The following is a 13,274-nucleotide window of genomic DNA, read 5'->3' as shown; positions in this document are numbered from 1 at the left end:
CGGACCCTAGCCCAGCCCTTTGACCAGAAGCCACGACGGCACTCCCGACGCACCGCATACAAGCACAACAATCACTTGCATCGAGCCCACAAGCTTGCAGCCACACAAAGCACACGCATACGCTGGGCGTGCATTGGCCAATGTCGCAGTGCAGCTGAGCGCGTCTGGGTAGAGCGCATTTGCCCTGCCACGCATCGACACAGCATTCAGGCTTGCGCGGACCTGCCCACCTCTGCTGCGCCTTGACGAGCGCGCTCGCTCGCTCGCTCCTCTGCCAAGATGGTCGGCAACTCACGAGAAGATCTCGCAACCGCTCCGGCACCAGCGCACTCGCAGGAGCCAGCGCCTCTGCCCGTGTCCTACGCTCCCGCCGCTGACGAAGCCGTTCAGGTCCAATCGGTCTCCGTGCCCGCCACCTCCGATCGCTCATCTCCTCACCCTTCCCAGAAGCTCGAGCAAGCAGAAGCACCTCGTACTCCTGTCCACGATCACGATCGCAAGCAGCAGCGCAGCACTACAACAACAATGATCAGCCCGGGGTCAAGGCGCGAACACGCAATGGACCCAGGTCAAAGGCCACCAGCAGCATACAACCACCTCACCCCCTCGAAGCCACGCCATCTGCCAGCCGACGCGCATCAACACGCACCGACGCTCGCACCGCAACCTCAGCCAGCATCTTTGCTTGCCACCGACGCCCGAGCTCACAGCACTGCCGACGATGTGGATGAGCTTGCCGAAGAAGAAGAAGAAGAAGAAGAAGAAGAAGAAGTTCCAGAAACGTCCATGACCACATCGAGCGAGGATGCGCGCTACATCGAAATGCTCAAGCTCCACGACGAGATCGAAGAACTCGAGTCCGCCATCGACGGCCTTAGCGACTACTACAAGATCGTCGACCGACTCGGCGAGGGCACCTTCTCATCCGTCTACAAGGCCATCGACGTGCAGCATTTCTCGTTCGACAACGACGAGTGGGTCACCCGCGGACCGCTCGATCCCTTCCGCAAGGGCGTCTGCCACGTCGCCCTCAAAAAGATCTACGTCACTTCGAGTCCACAGCGCATCTTCAACGAGCTCTCCATCATGGAGGATCTGCGTCCCGCAGAGTACGTCTCCTACCTCATCACCGCCTTCCGTTCCGAAGACCAGATCGTCGCCGTCATGCCCTACTCGCGCCACCGCGACTTCCGCGACTACTATAAGGAGATGCCCCTCGGCGACTTCAAGTACTACTTCCGTTGTCTCTTCTCCGCCTTGCACAGCGTACACGACGCCGGCATCATGCACCGCGACATCAAGCCCGCCAACTTTCTCTACGATCCCTCCACCGGTCACGGCACGCTCTGCGACTTTGGTCTGGCCGAACGCTTCGAGCCCACCGAATGGCGCGGCAAGTGTCACCACACCTGCCCCACACCACGCCACCCGCACGGAACCAAAGAGATCAATCGCGCTGTCGACTCGATCTATTTCGAGCCTGGTAAGCCTCTTGCCGGTCGTGTCCCGACCACCGAAGGCTTGATCTCGGGCAGTCACCACAGCGGGCCTGCAGCGTCCACCAGCGCAGACAGTGTGGGGGGTCCTTCGCGTTCTGGCATCTCGGCCATGGACCCGCCTCCGGAGCGGGTGGGCTACCTGCTCAACGATGCACGTCAACCCGTGCGTGCGAATCGAGCGGGTACGAGGGGCTTCCGCGCGCCCGAAGTGCTGTTCAAGTGTCAGGACCAGACGGTGGCCATTGACATTTGGTCGGCGGGCGTGATCCTGCTCACGCTGCTCATCCGACGCTTCCCCGTGTTCAACTCGAACGACGATGTGGAAGCGCTGCTCGAGATCGCGGCGATCTTTGGCAAGGCGCGCATGGAGACGTGTGCGATGCTGCACAACCGCACGTTTGTGAGCAACGTGCCCACCATCCAGCACACGCGCACGCTCACCGACTTTATCTTTGGCCTCAACCCGCAACTGGCGCATGCGGACAGCCATCCGAATCCGGAGCAGTATAGGCAGGATCTGTTGGATGCGTTGGATCTGGTCAAGTCGTGTCTGCATCTCAACTGTACCAGTCGCAAAACCGCCGGCGAGCTTCTAGAGCATCCGTTCTTGAGGATCGATCCCATGGAGGAAGAGGTGATGCAGCAGGAACAGGATTTTGCAGACTACTACCAGGGCGGCGACGAGGTGGTGGGTGCAGGTCAGGATATGGCCGAGGAGAATGAGCTCGGCGAGACCGAGGACGACGAGTATGCTAGCAGAGAACAGGTTGTACAGTTGCACAGCAGGCGTGGGAATTCAGCAGAGCCCACGGATGCACCCAATACCCCACAACAGCAGCAACAGCAGCACGATGCAACCGCCACCATCTCACCAGCGCCTCAGCCTTTGTAAGGAAGCCATCACGGTTGGAAAATTGCGCGAATTTTCACACATTGCATTCTCATGAGTGTGTCGGCGAAGGTGAATGGACATAGATGTCATTTTGAGTGGATGTCGCAAGGCAAGGCTATACAAGAGTGAGGAGGAGGGGGTGGGGAAGCTTAGGCGTTGTTCTGGGCCTCGGTCTCGTCCTCCTCGGGGATGTCGTCGTTGTCCTCGCCAAAGGAGGCGGGGACGCGGTACATCCTGATGGTCTGCTTGTTGGGGTCCTTGAGCAGCACGTACTTGCCCTCGTCGGCCTTGCGAGCAAGATCGGCGATGGTACGCACGATACCCCAGCCGTTGCCGAGGTTGACGGCCATCTGACCCGCGAGCTCGCGCGGCTTGAGCCACGAAGTGCCCAGGATGGTGTGACGCGAGGCGTCCTTGGGGTTGGCGCGCGAGATGTAGCCCATCTTCATGCTGTCCGCACCGGCGAGCAGCGACTGCACCGCAAAGCGCGCGAGCTTGAACGAGTTGTTCTTCATCTCGGTCGCCACCACCGCACCGCGCTGCGTGTCCAGCTTGGAACGCCACTCGGGCGCACCACCCGCACCCTGGGCGCGCGAGTCAAACTCGTTGAGCGACTTGATCGTGATGAGCTGCTTGTCCTTGTTGGCTCCGAGCGTGTAGGCGTCCACCTCGGTACGCACCACCAGCTCCACCGGATCCGCCTCTTCGGACGACAGGTTGAACTTGCGGTAGCGGTATGCGCACGAAGCCGCCGGATCGGTCTCGTCGGAAGAGTAAAAGGGGTTGTCGTTCTCGAGCTTGTAGGCGTTCTTCTCGTTGACGATCTGGAACGCAAAGTTCTGGTTGATGTACGTCGCCTCGAGGCTGAGTGCGCTGGGCGTGTTGAGCGCATTGGCCTTGGCGGCCGCCTCGTTCTCCTTGCCCTCGGGCGCCTCGCTCGGCGGGTCGGCGGCGTTCTCGTTGACGGTGAGGAAGTCGAACGGACCGCCGTCGCGCTTGTCGAAGAAGACCTTGCCGTCGGCGGTCTTGGTGATGATGATGTCCCACGAGTAGACGGAGCGGGTGGCGCACATGAGCAGCGCGAGGATCGAGTCGGTCATGTAGATCTTGGCGTCGTGCTTGGCGGCAATGTCGTGGATGATGGGGTCGTCCGAAGTGGTAGGGTTGTAGCGCACGCGGTCGAGCGACGAGAGCGCGTGCGAGGTCTTGACGGTGACGCGGTCGTAGGCTCGGTCGTACTCGTACAGCGTACCGTACGACGAGATCTCCTCGGGCTCGTCCACGTCGAGACGCAGCTTGCCCAGACGCACAAAGTCGATCTCCTCCACTTGCTCCCAGTCCTGCCCGACGGCGACGGAAGCCTCGCGGATGCGCTGCGGCTTGTCCCACTCCTTCCAGCCGAACCTTCCGCCACCACGGCCGCCACGCGCGCCGCCACGTCCACCACGAGCTCCACCACCGCGACCGGCCGCTGCGCCGAACTTGGAGGCGCCACGGCCACCTGCGGCACCAGCACCGCCGCGACCACCACGGCCACCACGCTGGCTCATCTGGCCCAGACCGCCGCGACGCGAAGCAGCGGTGCGGGTGTTGTCGACGACCGAGAAGGAGGCCTCGTCATCGCCGTGGAAGTAGGCGAAGGCGGACGAGGCAGCCGAGGTGCCGAAGTTCTGCTGGACGTCTCGCGCACGGCCCTGGCGACCGCCGCGAGCGTTGGCGGCATCGTTGGAAGCACCGGAGGCGTTGTTCCAGTCGGCGATGCGGCCGACCTTGTCGTTCTTTGCGTAAGGGGCGAAGGGGATGTCCTTGAGCTCCGAAGGGAGCGCGTTGGAGCCCGAGGCAGGACCCCAGAGGTCGTTGTCCGGCTGGAGCTGCGGAAGCTTGAAGCTGGCCATGTTGTCCTTTTTCTGTCGAGGCTACCGATGGGTGCTCGATGATCAAAAAAGTCAAAGATGATGGAGAGGAAGGCGAGCTGCAGTCGGTCTCTGTGGACAGACAGTCCTTTGCAACGCACGCGCGCCAGTGCAGCGCAGCCTTCGTTCTTCTCGCAGGCGGCGGCCCTCTGCCAACGAGGCGCGGTCGGTGGGTCTCTGCAACGACTCGCCCCGCGCTGCCTCGCCCTCTGGCAAGTTTTTTTCTTCTTCCTGCTCTCAGCCGCCGCTCAGCCGCCGCCTGGCTCCCCTTTGTTAGAGTGAGATGGCAAGTGCGAAGATTCCACGTGATGGCCGCACGCGCCGAAGTTGCGTTTGTTAGATTGGAGATATCGTGTTGGCTGAGTTGGTGGATTTTTCAGCTTCAACGGCTGAGCAGCAGCAGCAGCGCGAGCAGAGCAGGGTCCTCTCAGCTTTGCCACACGCGACCCACGCCTGCACGTCATACCCGCCAGACCAACAACACTGGCCATCCGCCCGGAAATCCCACCCAACACTCACTCTCTCACTCGCAATCTCCACAGCTCCACCCTCGCCCACCCCAAAAAAAAGAAAGTTGGCGTCCGCTCGGTGGCCATCCGCTTCTTCCCCCACGGCCACCATCACCTCGGGACACCGATTGCCACTATCCAGCATGTTCATGCTCAAGAGCTTGTTTGGCAAGATCTGGGGCGACTCCAACAACCAGGAGCTCATCCAGATCCCCGCCGGCGCACTCTACCTCGTCCGTCCCAACGGCCCTCAAGGTTCCCGCGAATGCATCTACGAGGACGCCGTACTCGCCATCCGCAGAACCACCTCCGAGTTCCACTATCAGCTCGTCGTCACAAAGGCGTTCCAGGATTCCCAGCCCGAGCTTGTCGACCAGGAGGAGGACGACTTGGAGGACGAGCGCGCCTTCTTAATCGACCACGCGCTCGACTTCCGCCTCTCCACCCGCGGCAAGGAGCGCACCTTGGTATGGCGCGACTTTGACGGCGACCAGGACGACCTGCTCGAATTCGTCATCGACAACAAGCAGGTCAACGAGGTCACCATCACCATCTTCGAAATCACCTACCTCCAGTGCGTCTACGAACATGCCTTCCGCACAAGCCACGAGCGCGCATCCGAAGAAGACCTCGACAAGCTTCGCTACAAGGATGAGGCCGATCAGAAGCTCAAACGCGAACAAAAGAACCAGCTCGATAAGAAGCTACAAGATGCAGGCATCGGCTCCAAGGACGCCAGCGCATCTGCATCCGCATCTGCATCTGCATCCGCATCCGCATCCGCACCCAAGCAAGAGCCGGCTGCTCCCGGAATCGCTCCAACAGTAGCGCCCGCTGCCGACACGGCCGGTCCGCAGATCGACGAGAACTCGATCGTCTTCTCCGCAAAGGCCGACCTCTACCTCTACGACCTCAAGTCGCAGTACTTCCTCGTCCAGGAGCGCAAGGTCGACATCAAGGTCGTAGAGGCTGGTCGCTTCCTCTTCTGGCTCTCCATCCAGGGCGCAGACAAGACATGGCTCGCGCAAAAGGTAGAGAGCGACATGAACATGAACTTCTCGCCAGAACAGACCTCGGCCGTATGGAACTACTTTACAGACGATCGACAGTGCTTCTCTTGGCTCCTCCGATTCGAGGACAAGGAAGCCTACGCCCACTTCCACAAGGGCTTCAGCCAGGTCCTCTACGAGACCCAAAACGAAGAACCTTGGAGCAAGGCAAAGAGCGACGACCGCGCCTACGCAGAGACCGCCTACGAGCAGGGCGAGCCCATGGACCTCGACGACATTAGCGAGAGCGAAGCTGGCGACGAGTCCGTCCGCACCGCCCGCGAGGACGAGGAGGACGACGAGGAGGAGGTGGCCGCCGAGCTTCAGAGCGGCGGTGCCGACTCGGACCAAGCAGCTTGGCCCGAAGACACTTCGCTGCTCGCCGGCAAGCAGGACGTCAACTCGTTGCTCGCCGTCGGATACAAGTTCGACCGCTCCTTCGTCGCCCGCGGCGACAAGATCGGCGTCTTCCGCCACACCGACGACAACAGGCTCGAGTTCGACACCACCATCAACAACGTCGGCACCCCATCCGGCAAGGGCTTCAAGCCACTCAAGATGATGCTCCACAACCAGGACGCGCAGATGGTCATGATGGATCCGTCCAACAAGCACGCGCTCTACAACATGGACCTCGAATACGGAAAGATCGTCGACGAGTGGAAGGTGCACGACGACGTGCAGGTCAGCAACGTCGTGCCCACCAGCAAGTACGCGCAGATGACGGGCGAAAAGACCATGATCGGACACAGCCACAACGGCATCTTCCGCATCGACCCGCGTCTCGGCGGCAACAAGCTCGTCGACTCGCAGTTCAAGCAGTACGCCGCCAAGAACGACTTCTCCGTCGCCGCCACCGACGACAAGGGCCGCCTGGCAGTCGCCTCCAACAAGGGAGACATCCGTCTGTTCGACACCATCGGCAAGAACGCCAAGACGGCGCTGCCTGCCCTTGGCGACCCCATCATCGGCATCGACGTGTCGACGGACGGACGCTACATCATCGCGACGTGTAAGACCTACCTCTTGCTCATCGATACCCTCATCGGTTCGGGTCGTTTCCAGGGGCAGCTTGGCTTCGACCGCTCCTTCCCCGCAGACGCAAAGCCGCAACCCAAGAGGCTGACGCTCAAGCCATCGCACGTCGCCTTCATGGGCTCTGAGATCTCCTTCACCCCTGCTCGCTTCAACACGGGCACGGGCTCCAACGCCGAGACTTCGATCGTGACCAGTACAGGCCCCTACGTCGTCAGCTGGGCATTCAAGAAGGTCAGGAACGGCGAACTGGGCTCGTATGTGCTCAAGCGCTACGGTGGCGAGATCATCCAGGACGAGCACACCTATGGTTCGGACCAGGCCATCGTCGTTGCGTTCGAGCACGACGTCCAGATGGCAAAGAGAAGCCAGCTACTTAAGCCGACGCGCAAGTCACTCGCACCCGCCGGCTTCGGTCGTTGACCGCTTTCGACTTCTTACCCCCGTCCTTCTTCCACCGCCTTGTGCGGCTGTGCTTGGCAGTCATGCATGTCGATGACGCCCCTCCTGTAAAGTAGTTCTGCACTAATGCTGGCCCCTTTGGCGGCCTTCGCTAGGGATGTAAAGCAATAATGATACCACAACCGACCAAAACAGCCTCACTTCTGCCCCTTTTTTTTTCCTCTGGTCCGCTTAGCCTCGCGGGGTTTGAGACAAGTGTCGATGTTCGCAGCGAGTGTGGCAGGCGAGAATGCTCGAGGTGGGGTTCTGAGGTTCATGGACGTCGATTGTCACCGCGCGTATGCGAGGTCGCGTCCCGCAGTTCGGGACACGGAAATTGGATTTGAGGTGCGGATCGAGAATTGACATCGTCCTCCTTCTTCGCACACCATCGGCTCTTTCCTCTGTGCATCCGTCTCCGCACCCGACTCTGTGTGCTCAGCCACACGCCCCGACACCTTTCTGCACTCAGTATCGGTGACTCGCCGATTGGAGCTTGGCAACGATGGCGCGAAATCAGGAGAAAGCGCAGTCGATGCTCTACCGCTTCCGCGAAGCGCAAGCGAGCTCGCTGGGGCTCACGCCCAAAACCACCCGACGACCGCGTCTCGCCTCATCGGTAACGTCGCTGAAAGAATGCGAGAAGTGGCGGGGGGAAGTGATCCGCGAGATCTCGCGCAAGGTGGCCAAGATCCAAGACTTTGGCCTCACGGATTTCGAGGTGCGCGATCTGAACGACGAGATCAACAAGCTGCTGCGCGAAAAGGTGCATTGGGAAAAGCAGATCCTCGCGCTCGGTGGTGCCAACTACATGCGTGCGGTTCCTAGCATGCTTGGTGGCGATGCGGGAATCGGCGGTAGGGGGTACAAGTACTTTGGACGTGCCAAGGATCTTCCCGGTGTCAAGGAGATGTTCACCAAAACTAGGGAGCAGGAGGAGATGGAACAGAGCTGGAAGTCGGACAAGTGGCAACGATTTCGCAACCTCCCTCCCGCATACTATGGAGACGAAGACGAAGACGATACTGGATTGTTGGAAGAAGAGGTGCGCAGGGAGGAGGAGGAATGGACACAGCGGTACTTGCAGATCATCCAAGGTCTGCAGCAAGATCGACGCGACGATGAGCAGATGGACAGCGACATCGAGCGGTCGAATGGTGGGATTGAAGTGCCTGCCATCCCACGACCGACACCACGACCTTTCAGGGAAGAAATGCACGCCCTCGCATCGGGCTTCCACCCAGCCACGTCCCAAGACGATTCGACGAGCGTCGAGGCTGATTCGGCATCGGCAGCCAAGCGTCAAAAGGGTTCAGACGGAACACCCCTACCGGCTACATCCGCTTCGCCACAAGTGGCATATAGCATCTTTGCACCCGAAGACCTTGCGCATCCCACACTGCCCGACCGCACCGCCGTGGAAAGGATGATCCTTAACGCCAAAAAGCGCCAGCTGCGTCAGGAGTACATTGGCTCCTCATAGTTGTCGACTTGCACCCCCATTGTAATTGTACCGCTTATCTCAATGCACGCTTGCATCGCTTGGCTCGTACCATGTGCAACCGTTCCTCGGCGCCGAATCCCATTCGAGCCGGAACTTCGTCGCATTGAATCACCGTCCGCTGGACTAGTCGCCAGAGCATGCTCATATCACGCGTCACAGCCAGAGTGGGATGTCGAAAAAGTACAGATTCTGCATTGATGCATGTGTGGTAATGGGTGTGGGTTTAGGGTGGAGGAATCCTCGGCCGCCGTATACACACCGGCAAGACGGGGTCGAAGAGATGGACTCGAGAGTCCGATTTTTTGGGCTTCAAGGATAGAAGGATCGAACGAACCTAGCAGATCACGCGACCTGTGTACCACCAGGTCAAGTGCCGCCAAATGCGCGAGGAAAGATGCATGTCGAAGGTCAAGAAAGAAAGGAGGCGAGATGGATTCACGATGCAAGAGGCTAGGCCCTTTACACCTTGAAGCCACGCGAGGCACGACGACCACGGGCCTTCTCGAACTTGCGGCCCTTGGCGCGGATGTAGGGCTTCTTGTTCTTGTGCGGGCCGAAGCCGAAGTGCTTGACGGCCTCGCGGGCGTTCTTCTGGCCGCGGATGAGCACGGTGTTGGAGCCAGTGGGCGCACGGGTGGCGAGCTGGTCGAGGGTGAGGCACTCACCGCCGGCAGCCTCAATGCGGGCACGAGCGGTGTTGGTGAAGCGGAGGGCAGCAACCGAGAGCTTGGGCAGCTCAAGAACACGGTTGTCGTCGGTGATGGTGCCGACAACAACGACGGTCTTGGGGGTCTCGGAAGCCGAGGCGGCAACGCCACCCTGCGACTTGGTCAGGTAGATGACGCGCGAGACCGACACAGGGGGCTGGTTGATCTTGGACATATACAGGCGGCGGAGGACAGCCTTGTTGAAGCGGCTATCCGTGCGGCGGGCAAGGAAGCGGTAGAGCTGTGTGTTGGAATTGGCGAGGAGTGCAGAGTGAAAGTTTGGTCAGCGAACTCTTGCTTTGGAAAGGTGGAGATCGAGGTGGAATCCGGATCCGGTTGGCTGAAAGGTGGCATGCACTGTATCTGGACCCGTCTGCACTTTGCTCCCGTCGATGGCTCCTGCATCCCATGTCGTGCAATCCTGCAGAAGCTCCGATGAAAGTCCCCATACTGCAAACCGAAGCGTCCATGCGTCCATTCTAGTTTCGAGCCGTGGTGCGTATCTGGACCTTGCCATCGTGTGCATGCCATTCCAGAACCGGATCTAGGTTCGATCCACTCGGGATGGTCGGTGTAAACTTACCTTGACCAGGAGCAGGAGGTAGGGGTCCTGGCTCTTGGGAGCGGTACGCTGACCGTTCTTGACGTGCTTCTTGGCGATATCAATACCCTGGTGTAGTGGACACATGGAGGATTGTGTGGCGCGTTAGTTGGACTGCATAGACGAATACGAGATGCTGGTGATGGCTATCCAAGACGAGCGATCCAAAGAGGACTTGTGTTGGTGATGCAAGGGCGACGTCCGTGTTTCCGATGACGAGTCGCAGCATGTTCGTGGTCGGAATGCGTGAAACGGGCATGGCGAGTACAACGCGATGCGGACTCGCCGTTCTATTGTTGGGCTGCTCTAAGGCATGCTGCTGATGGGTGTGTGTGCGGTTCGAGAATCGTCGCCATGTGGGTGAGAACAACGCGAGAGGGCCACCAATAACGAATTTGCCGGTCAAGGTCGGGAGCGTGTCCAGCGGCAAGCAAGCAATGTCCAAGGTCGTGACGAGTCGAAGTAATGCTCCAGATACGTGGTTGCCAGGGCAACCTGCACCTCTTTGCTGTTTCCAGCGTGACCCCACGCAGCCATACGTTCCGACGTGCTTCCGACAGGCGACGCCTCCTGCTGAATGACCAGCACTACGCCTTCTCAATCCATAACGAGATAGTACTGATGGACATAGATGCGTCGGACGGTGCAACTTTGGCGGAAGATGCTGATGCGGTGTTTTGGATATGTCTCTGAATGCTGAGTCGGAGTGGGCGTGGTGATGTCGATTGCATTCCGTTTGTTGTGCGTCGTCGATGGATGTCGTCTTGGTATGCCGTGTGTGCAATATGAGCACAACTTACCATTTTGATGTATGTCTTGACGGGGTGGAGATGGTGAGGGAAAGCTAAATGATGATAGCGACGGAGCGCTTTCCACACTCTGGGGCCACACTCTCACTGTCTGGCCCAGGCAGGCCCAGCTTCATTCTCAAACCTTGGCCGAAGCACGGTTCCGCACTCGCATCCAGAATTCGCACCTCGAGGCCTTGCCGCCACTAGCCACGACCAGCACACTGGCTGCAGGCTCTGCGAAGCCCACGGCAGTAAAGACGCTCACAATTTCGTTGGCCGGAACTGAGGCGAGGGCGAGAGGTCTTGGCTGGCCGGCTGGGCCGCCTTTGCTCCAACCTCGGCCGAGCTTTGGCATAGGGTCACATGACTTTTCGAAGCGGTCGAGATCTGGAAATCGGGAAATTCTAGAGAAAATTTGGCGATGCAAAGTTGTTAGGTTTGATGCAGATTCTACATCCCGACTCCCGAGCCCAGATGCCTCGCGCTCGAAAAAGGCAAGGCTGGGACGCGATCACCACAGGAACGCGGGAGGACAGAGGGTCGACGTCCGTGCAGTGCAGTCGGCGCATCCACACTTTGGCGCTCATTTTTGGCTCGGTGTGCCTCTGAAGCAAAGTTTCCAGGCTGCAGCCTCCTGCAGCCAATTTTGAGTGCATCTCAGTCGAGCGTCGTCCAATTACGTCGACCCACCACACCTCTCTTTAAGCTTGGCTCAAGCACAGCCGAAGCATCAACCATGGTAAGTCGTCTGCCTCACCTTGGCGGCGGCAGCAGCAGCAGCGCACATGAGCTTCGCGCTTGTAGCTGCAGCCGCGCCACGCAGAAAGTGTTGATCTTGTGTTTGTTGCGAGTGCTCATCTGACCTCGTACGATCCTCCTTTCGTCCTACCACACCCTCTTCACACTTGACACTGTCCCTTTGCATTGTCTCGCCACCATGGACTCGCACGAACCCATGGACGTCGCCATGGAACGCCGTTCCGTCCCGGACTACAAGGACATCGACGAAGACCGAAGGCCAGAGTCGCCTGCGCGAGGCCGCTCGTACTCGCGCTCGCCCTCCACCACCCCCGTTCCTGGACGTCGCGACCGCAGCATGAGCCGCAGCCGCACGCCCAGCCGCAGCCGTTCTCCTCCGCCCCGTCGACGCTCGCGATCGCCCGGCGCTCGTCGCTACGACCGCGACGACCGCGACAGGCGCGACGACCGCCGAGATGACCGTCGCGATGACCGCCGCGACCGCAACCGCTCCCCGCCTCCGCCTCGCGCCGACCGTCGTCGCTCGCCACCTCCCAAGCCGCGCACCGCGCCCGCCAACGTCGACCCCACCACCGTGCTCGGCGTGTTTGGCCTCTCCATCCGCACCGTCGAGGCGGACCTCAAGCACGAGTTCGACGCCATCGCTCCGGTCGAAAAGGTCGTCGTCGTCTACGATGCCCGCTCCGGTCGCTCGCGTGGATTTGGCTTCGTCACCATGCGCACCATCGAGGGCGCCAGCGCTTGCATCGACGCGCTCAACGGCAAGGACCTGCACGGACGCCGCATCCGCGTCGACTTTTCCACCACCCACAAGCCTCACGACCCCACCCCCGGCATCTACAAGGGCGAGGTTCGCCCCGACGACCGATACCGCGCACCCCCTCCGCGTGGCCCCGCCGGCCGTGGCGAGGGCGGCCGCGGCGAGGGCTCGAGGTACAACGGCCGTGCCTACGACCGCGCTCCTCCCTCCTCCTACCGCGACTCGAGGGGCGGCGACTCGTACCGACGCAGCTACGCCGACTCGCGTGACGACTGGCGACGCCGCCCCTCGCCTCCGCGCAGGCCACGCAGGTCGCCCAGCCCCGCCGGTCGACGTGGCGGAGGCCGGTACTCGCGCTCGCCAAGCCCCCGCCGCGGCGGCGACAGGTACCCTGCCGACCGTTACGACGACGACCGTGACGAGAGGCCGCCTCCGCCGTCGAGGAGCCGCCATGGAAGCCACCTCGACAGCCCCCCGCGCGAGGACAACGTCGAGCCCAGCCGATACTACTAGACCTCCAGCCCTCGAGTGACCTGCCGTGTATAGCTCCAAACTGGACGCGCCGCCCGCTTTCGTTTCACAAGATTCTCGTTCCGATACCAGAAAGCCCTGTCTCAATTCATGCCAAGGTGCCGATGCAAACCGATCGGTCACAAGCCTCCCTTTGTTGTCTCCCGCTCCTTTCAAGCTCCTCAACCTCCGATGTTCAAAAGAAAGAAAACAACCAGGATCGCCCGTCAACTTCAAACCCCGCGTCTCTCTGTGTGTGCAGCCCCAAGTTTAGAAGAACGCCCAAGATTAACAAGCAGCGCCC

At 60.5% G+C, this 13,274-nt stretch overlaps 6 protein-coding genes across 6 annotated transcripts; 4 read left to right on the top strand and 2 right to left on the bottom strand.

The window, feature by feature from the left end:
• Positions 1-279: 279 nt before the first annotated feature.
• PAN0_007d3186 (kinase-like protein) lies at positions 280-2,391 on the top strand (the record flags this gene model as incomplete). The annotated part of the gene is made up of 1 exon (XM_014801271.1): positions 280-2,391. One exon carries the CDS (start codon positions 280-282, stop codon positions 2,389-2,391), a length of 2,112 nt encoding a protein of 703 aa, XP_014656757.1.
• Positions 2,392-2,540: 149 nt separating this feature from the next.
• PAN0_007c3185 (translation initiation factor eIF-3 subunit 7) lies at positions 2,541-4,286 on the bottom strand (the record flags this gene model as incomplete). The annotated part of the gene is made up of 1 exon (XM_014801270.1): positions 2,541-4,286. The coding sequence occupies one exon, from the start codon at positions 4,284-4,286 to the stop codon at positions 2,541-2,543; it is 1,746 nt and encodes a 581-aa protein (XP_014656756.1).
• Positions 4,287-4,956: 670 nt separating this feature from the next.
• On the top strand, positions 4,957-7,320 carry PAN0_007d3184 (vacuolar import and degradation protein; the record flags this gene model as incomplete). Its single annotated transcript, XM_014801269.1, has 1 exon — positions 4,957-7,320. One exon carries the CDS (start codon positions 4,957-4,959, stop codon positions 7,318-7,320), a length of 2,364 nt encoding a protein of 787 aa, XP_014656755.1.
• Positions 7,321-7,843: 523 nt separating this feature from the next.
• PAN0_007d3183 (isy1-like splicing factor) lies at positions 7,844-8,821 on the top strand (the record flags this gene model as incomplete). The annotated part of the gene is made up of 1 exon (XM_014801268.1): positions 7,844-8,821. One exon carries the CDS (start codon positions 7,844-7,846, stop codon positions 8,819-8,821), a length of 978 nt encoding a protein of 325 aa, XP_014656754.1.
• Positions 8,822-9,301: 480 nt separating this feature from the next.
• PAN0_007c3182 (60S ribosomal protein L18) lies at positions 9,302-11,296 on the bottom strand (the record flags this gene model as incomplete). The annotated part of the gene is made up of 6 exons (XM_014801267.1): positions 9,302-9,790; positions 10,133-10,219; positions 10,275-10,469; positions 10,652-10,746; positions 10,951-10,994; positions 11,127-11,296. The coding sequence occupies 6 exons, from the start codon at positions 11,294-11,296 to the stop codon at positions 9,302-9,304; spliced, it is 1,080 nt and encodes a 359-aa protein (XP_014656753.1).
• A 582-nt stretch (positions 11,297-11,878) lies between these two features.
• On the top strand, positions 11,879-12,973 carry PAN0_007d3181 (transformer-2-beta; the record flags this gene model as incomplete). Its single annotated transcript, XM_014801266.1, has 1 exon — positions 11,879-12,973. One exon carries the CDS (start codon positions 11,879-11,881, stop codon positions 12,971-12,973), a length of 1,095 nt encoding a protein of 364 aa, XP_014656752.1.
• Positions 12,974-13,274: the final 301 nt, after the last annotated feature.

Source organism: Moesziomyces antarcticus (assembly GCF_000747765.1).
Source record: "Moesziomyces antarcticus DNA, scaffold: scaffold_v10007, strain JCM 10317, whole genome shotgun sequence".
Lineage (NCBI taxonomy): Eukaryota > Fungi > Basidiomycota > Ustilaginomycetes > Ustilaginales > Ustilaginaceae > Moesziomyces > Moesziomyces antarcticus.
This window is presented reverse-complemented; position numbering and strand designations above follow the sequence as displayed.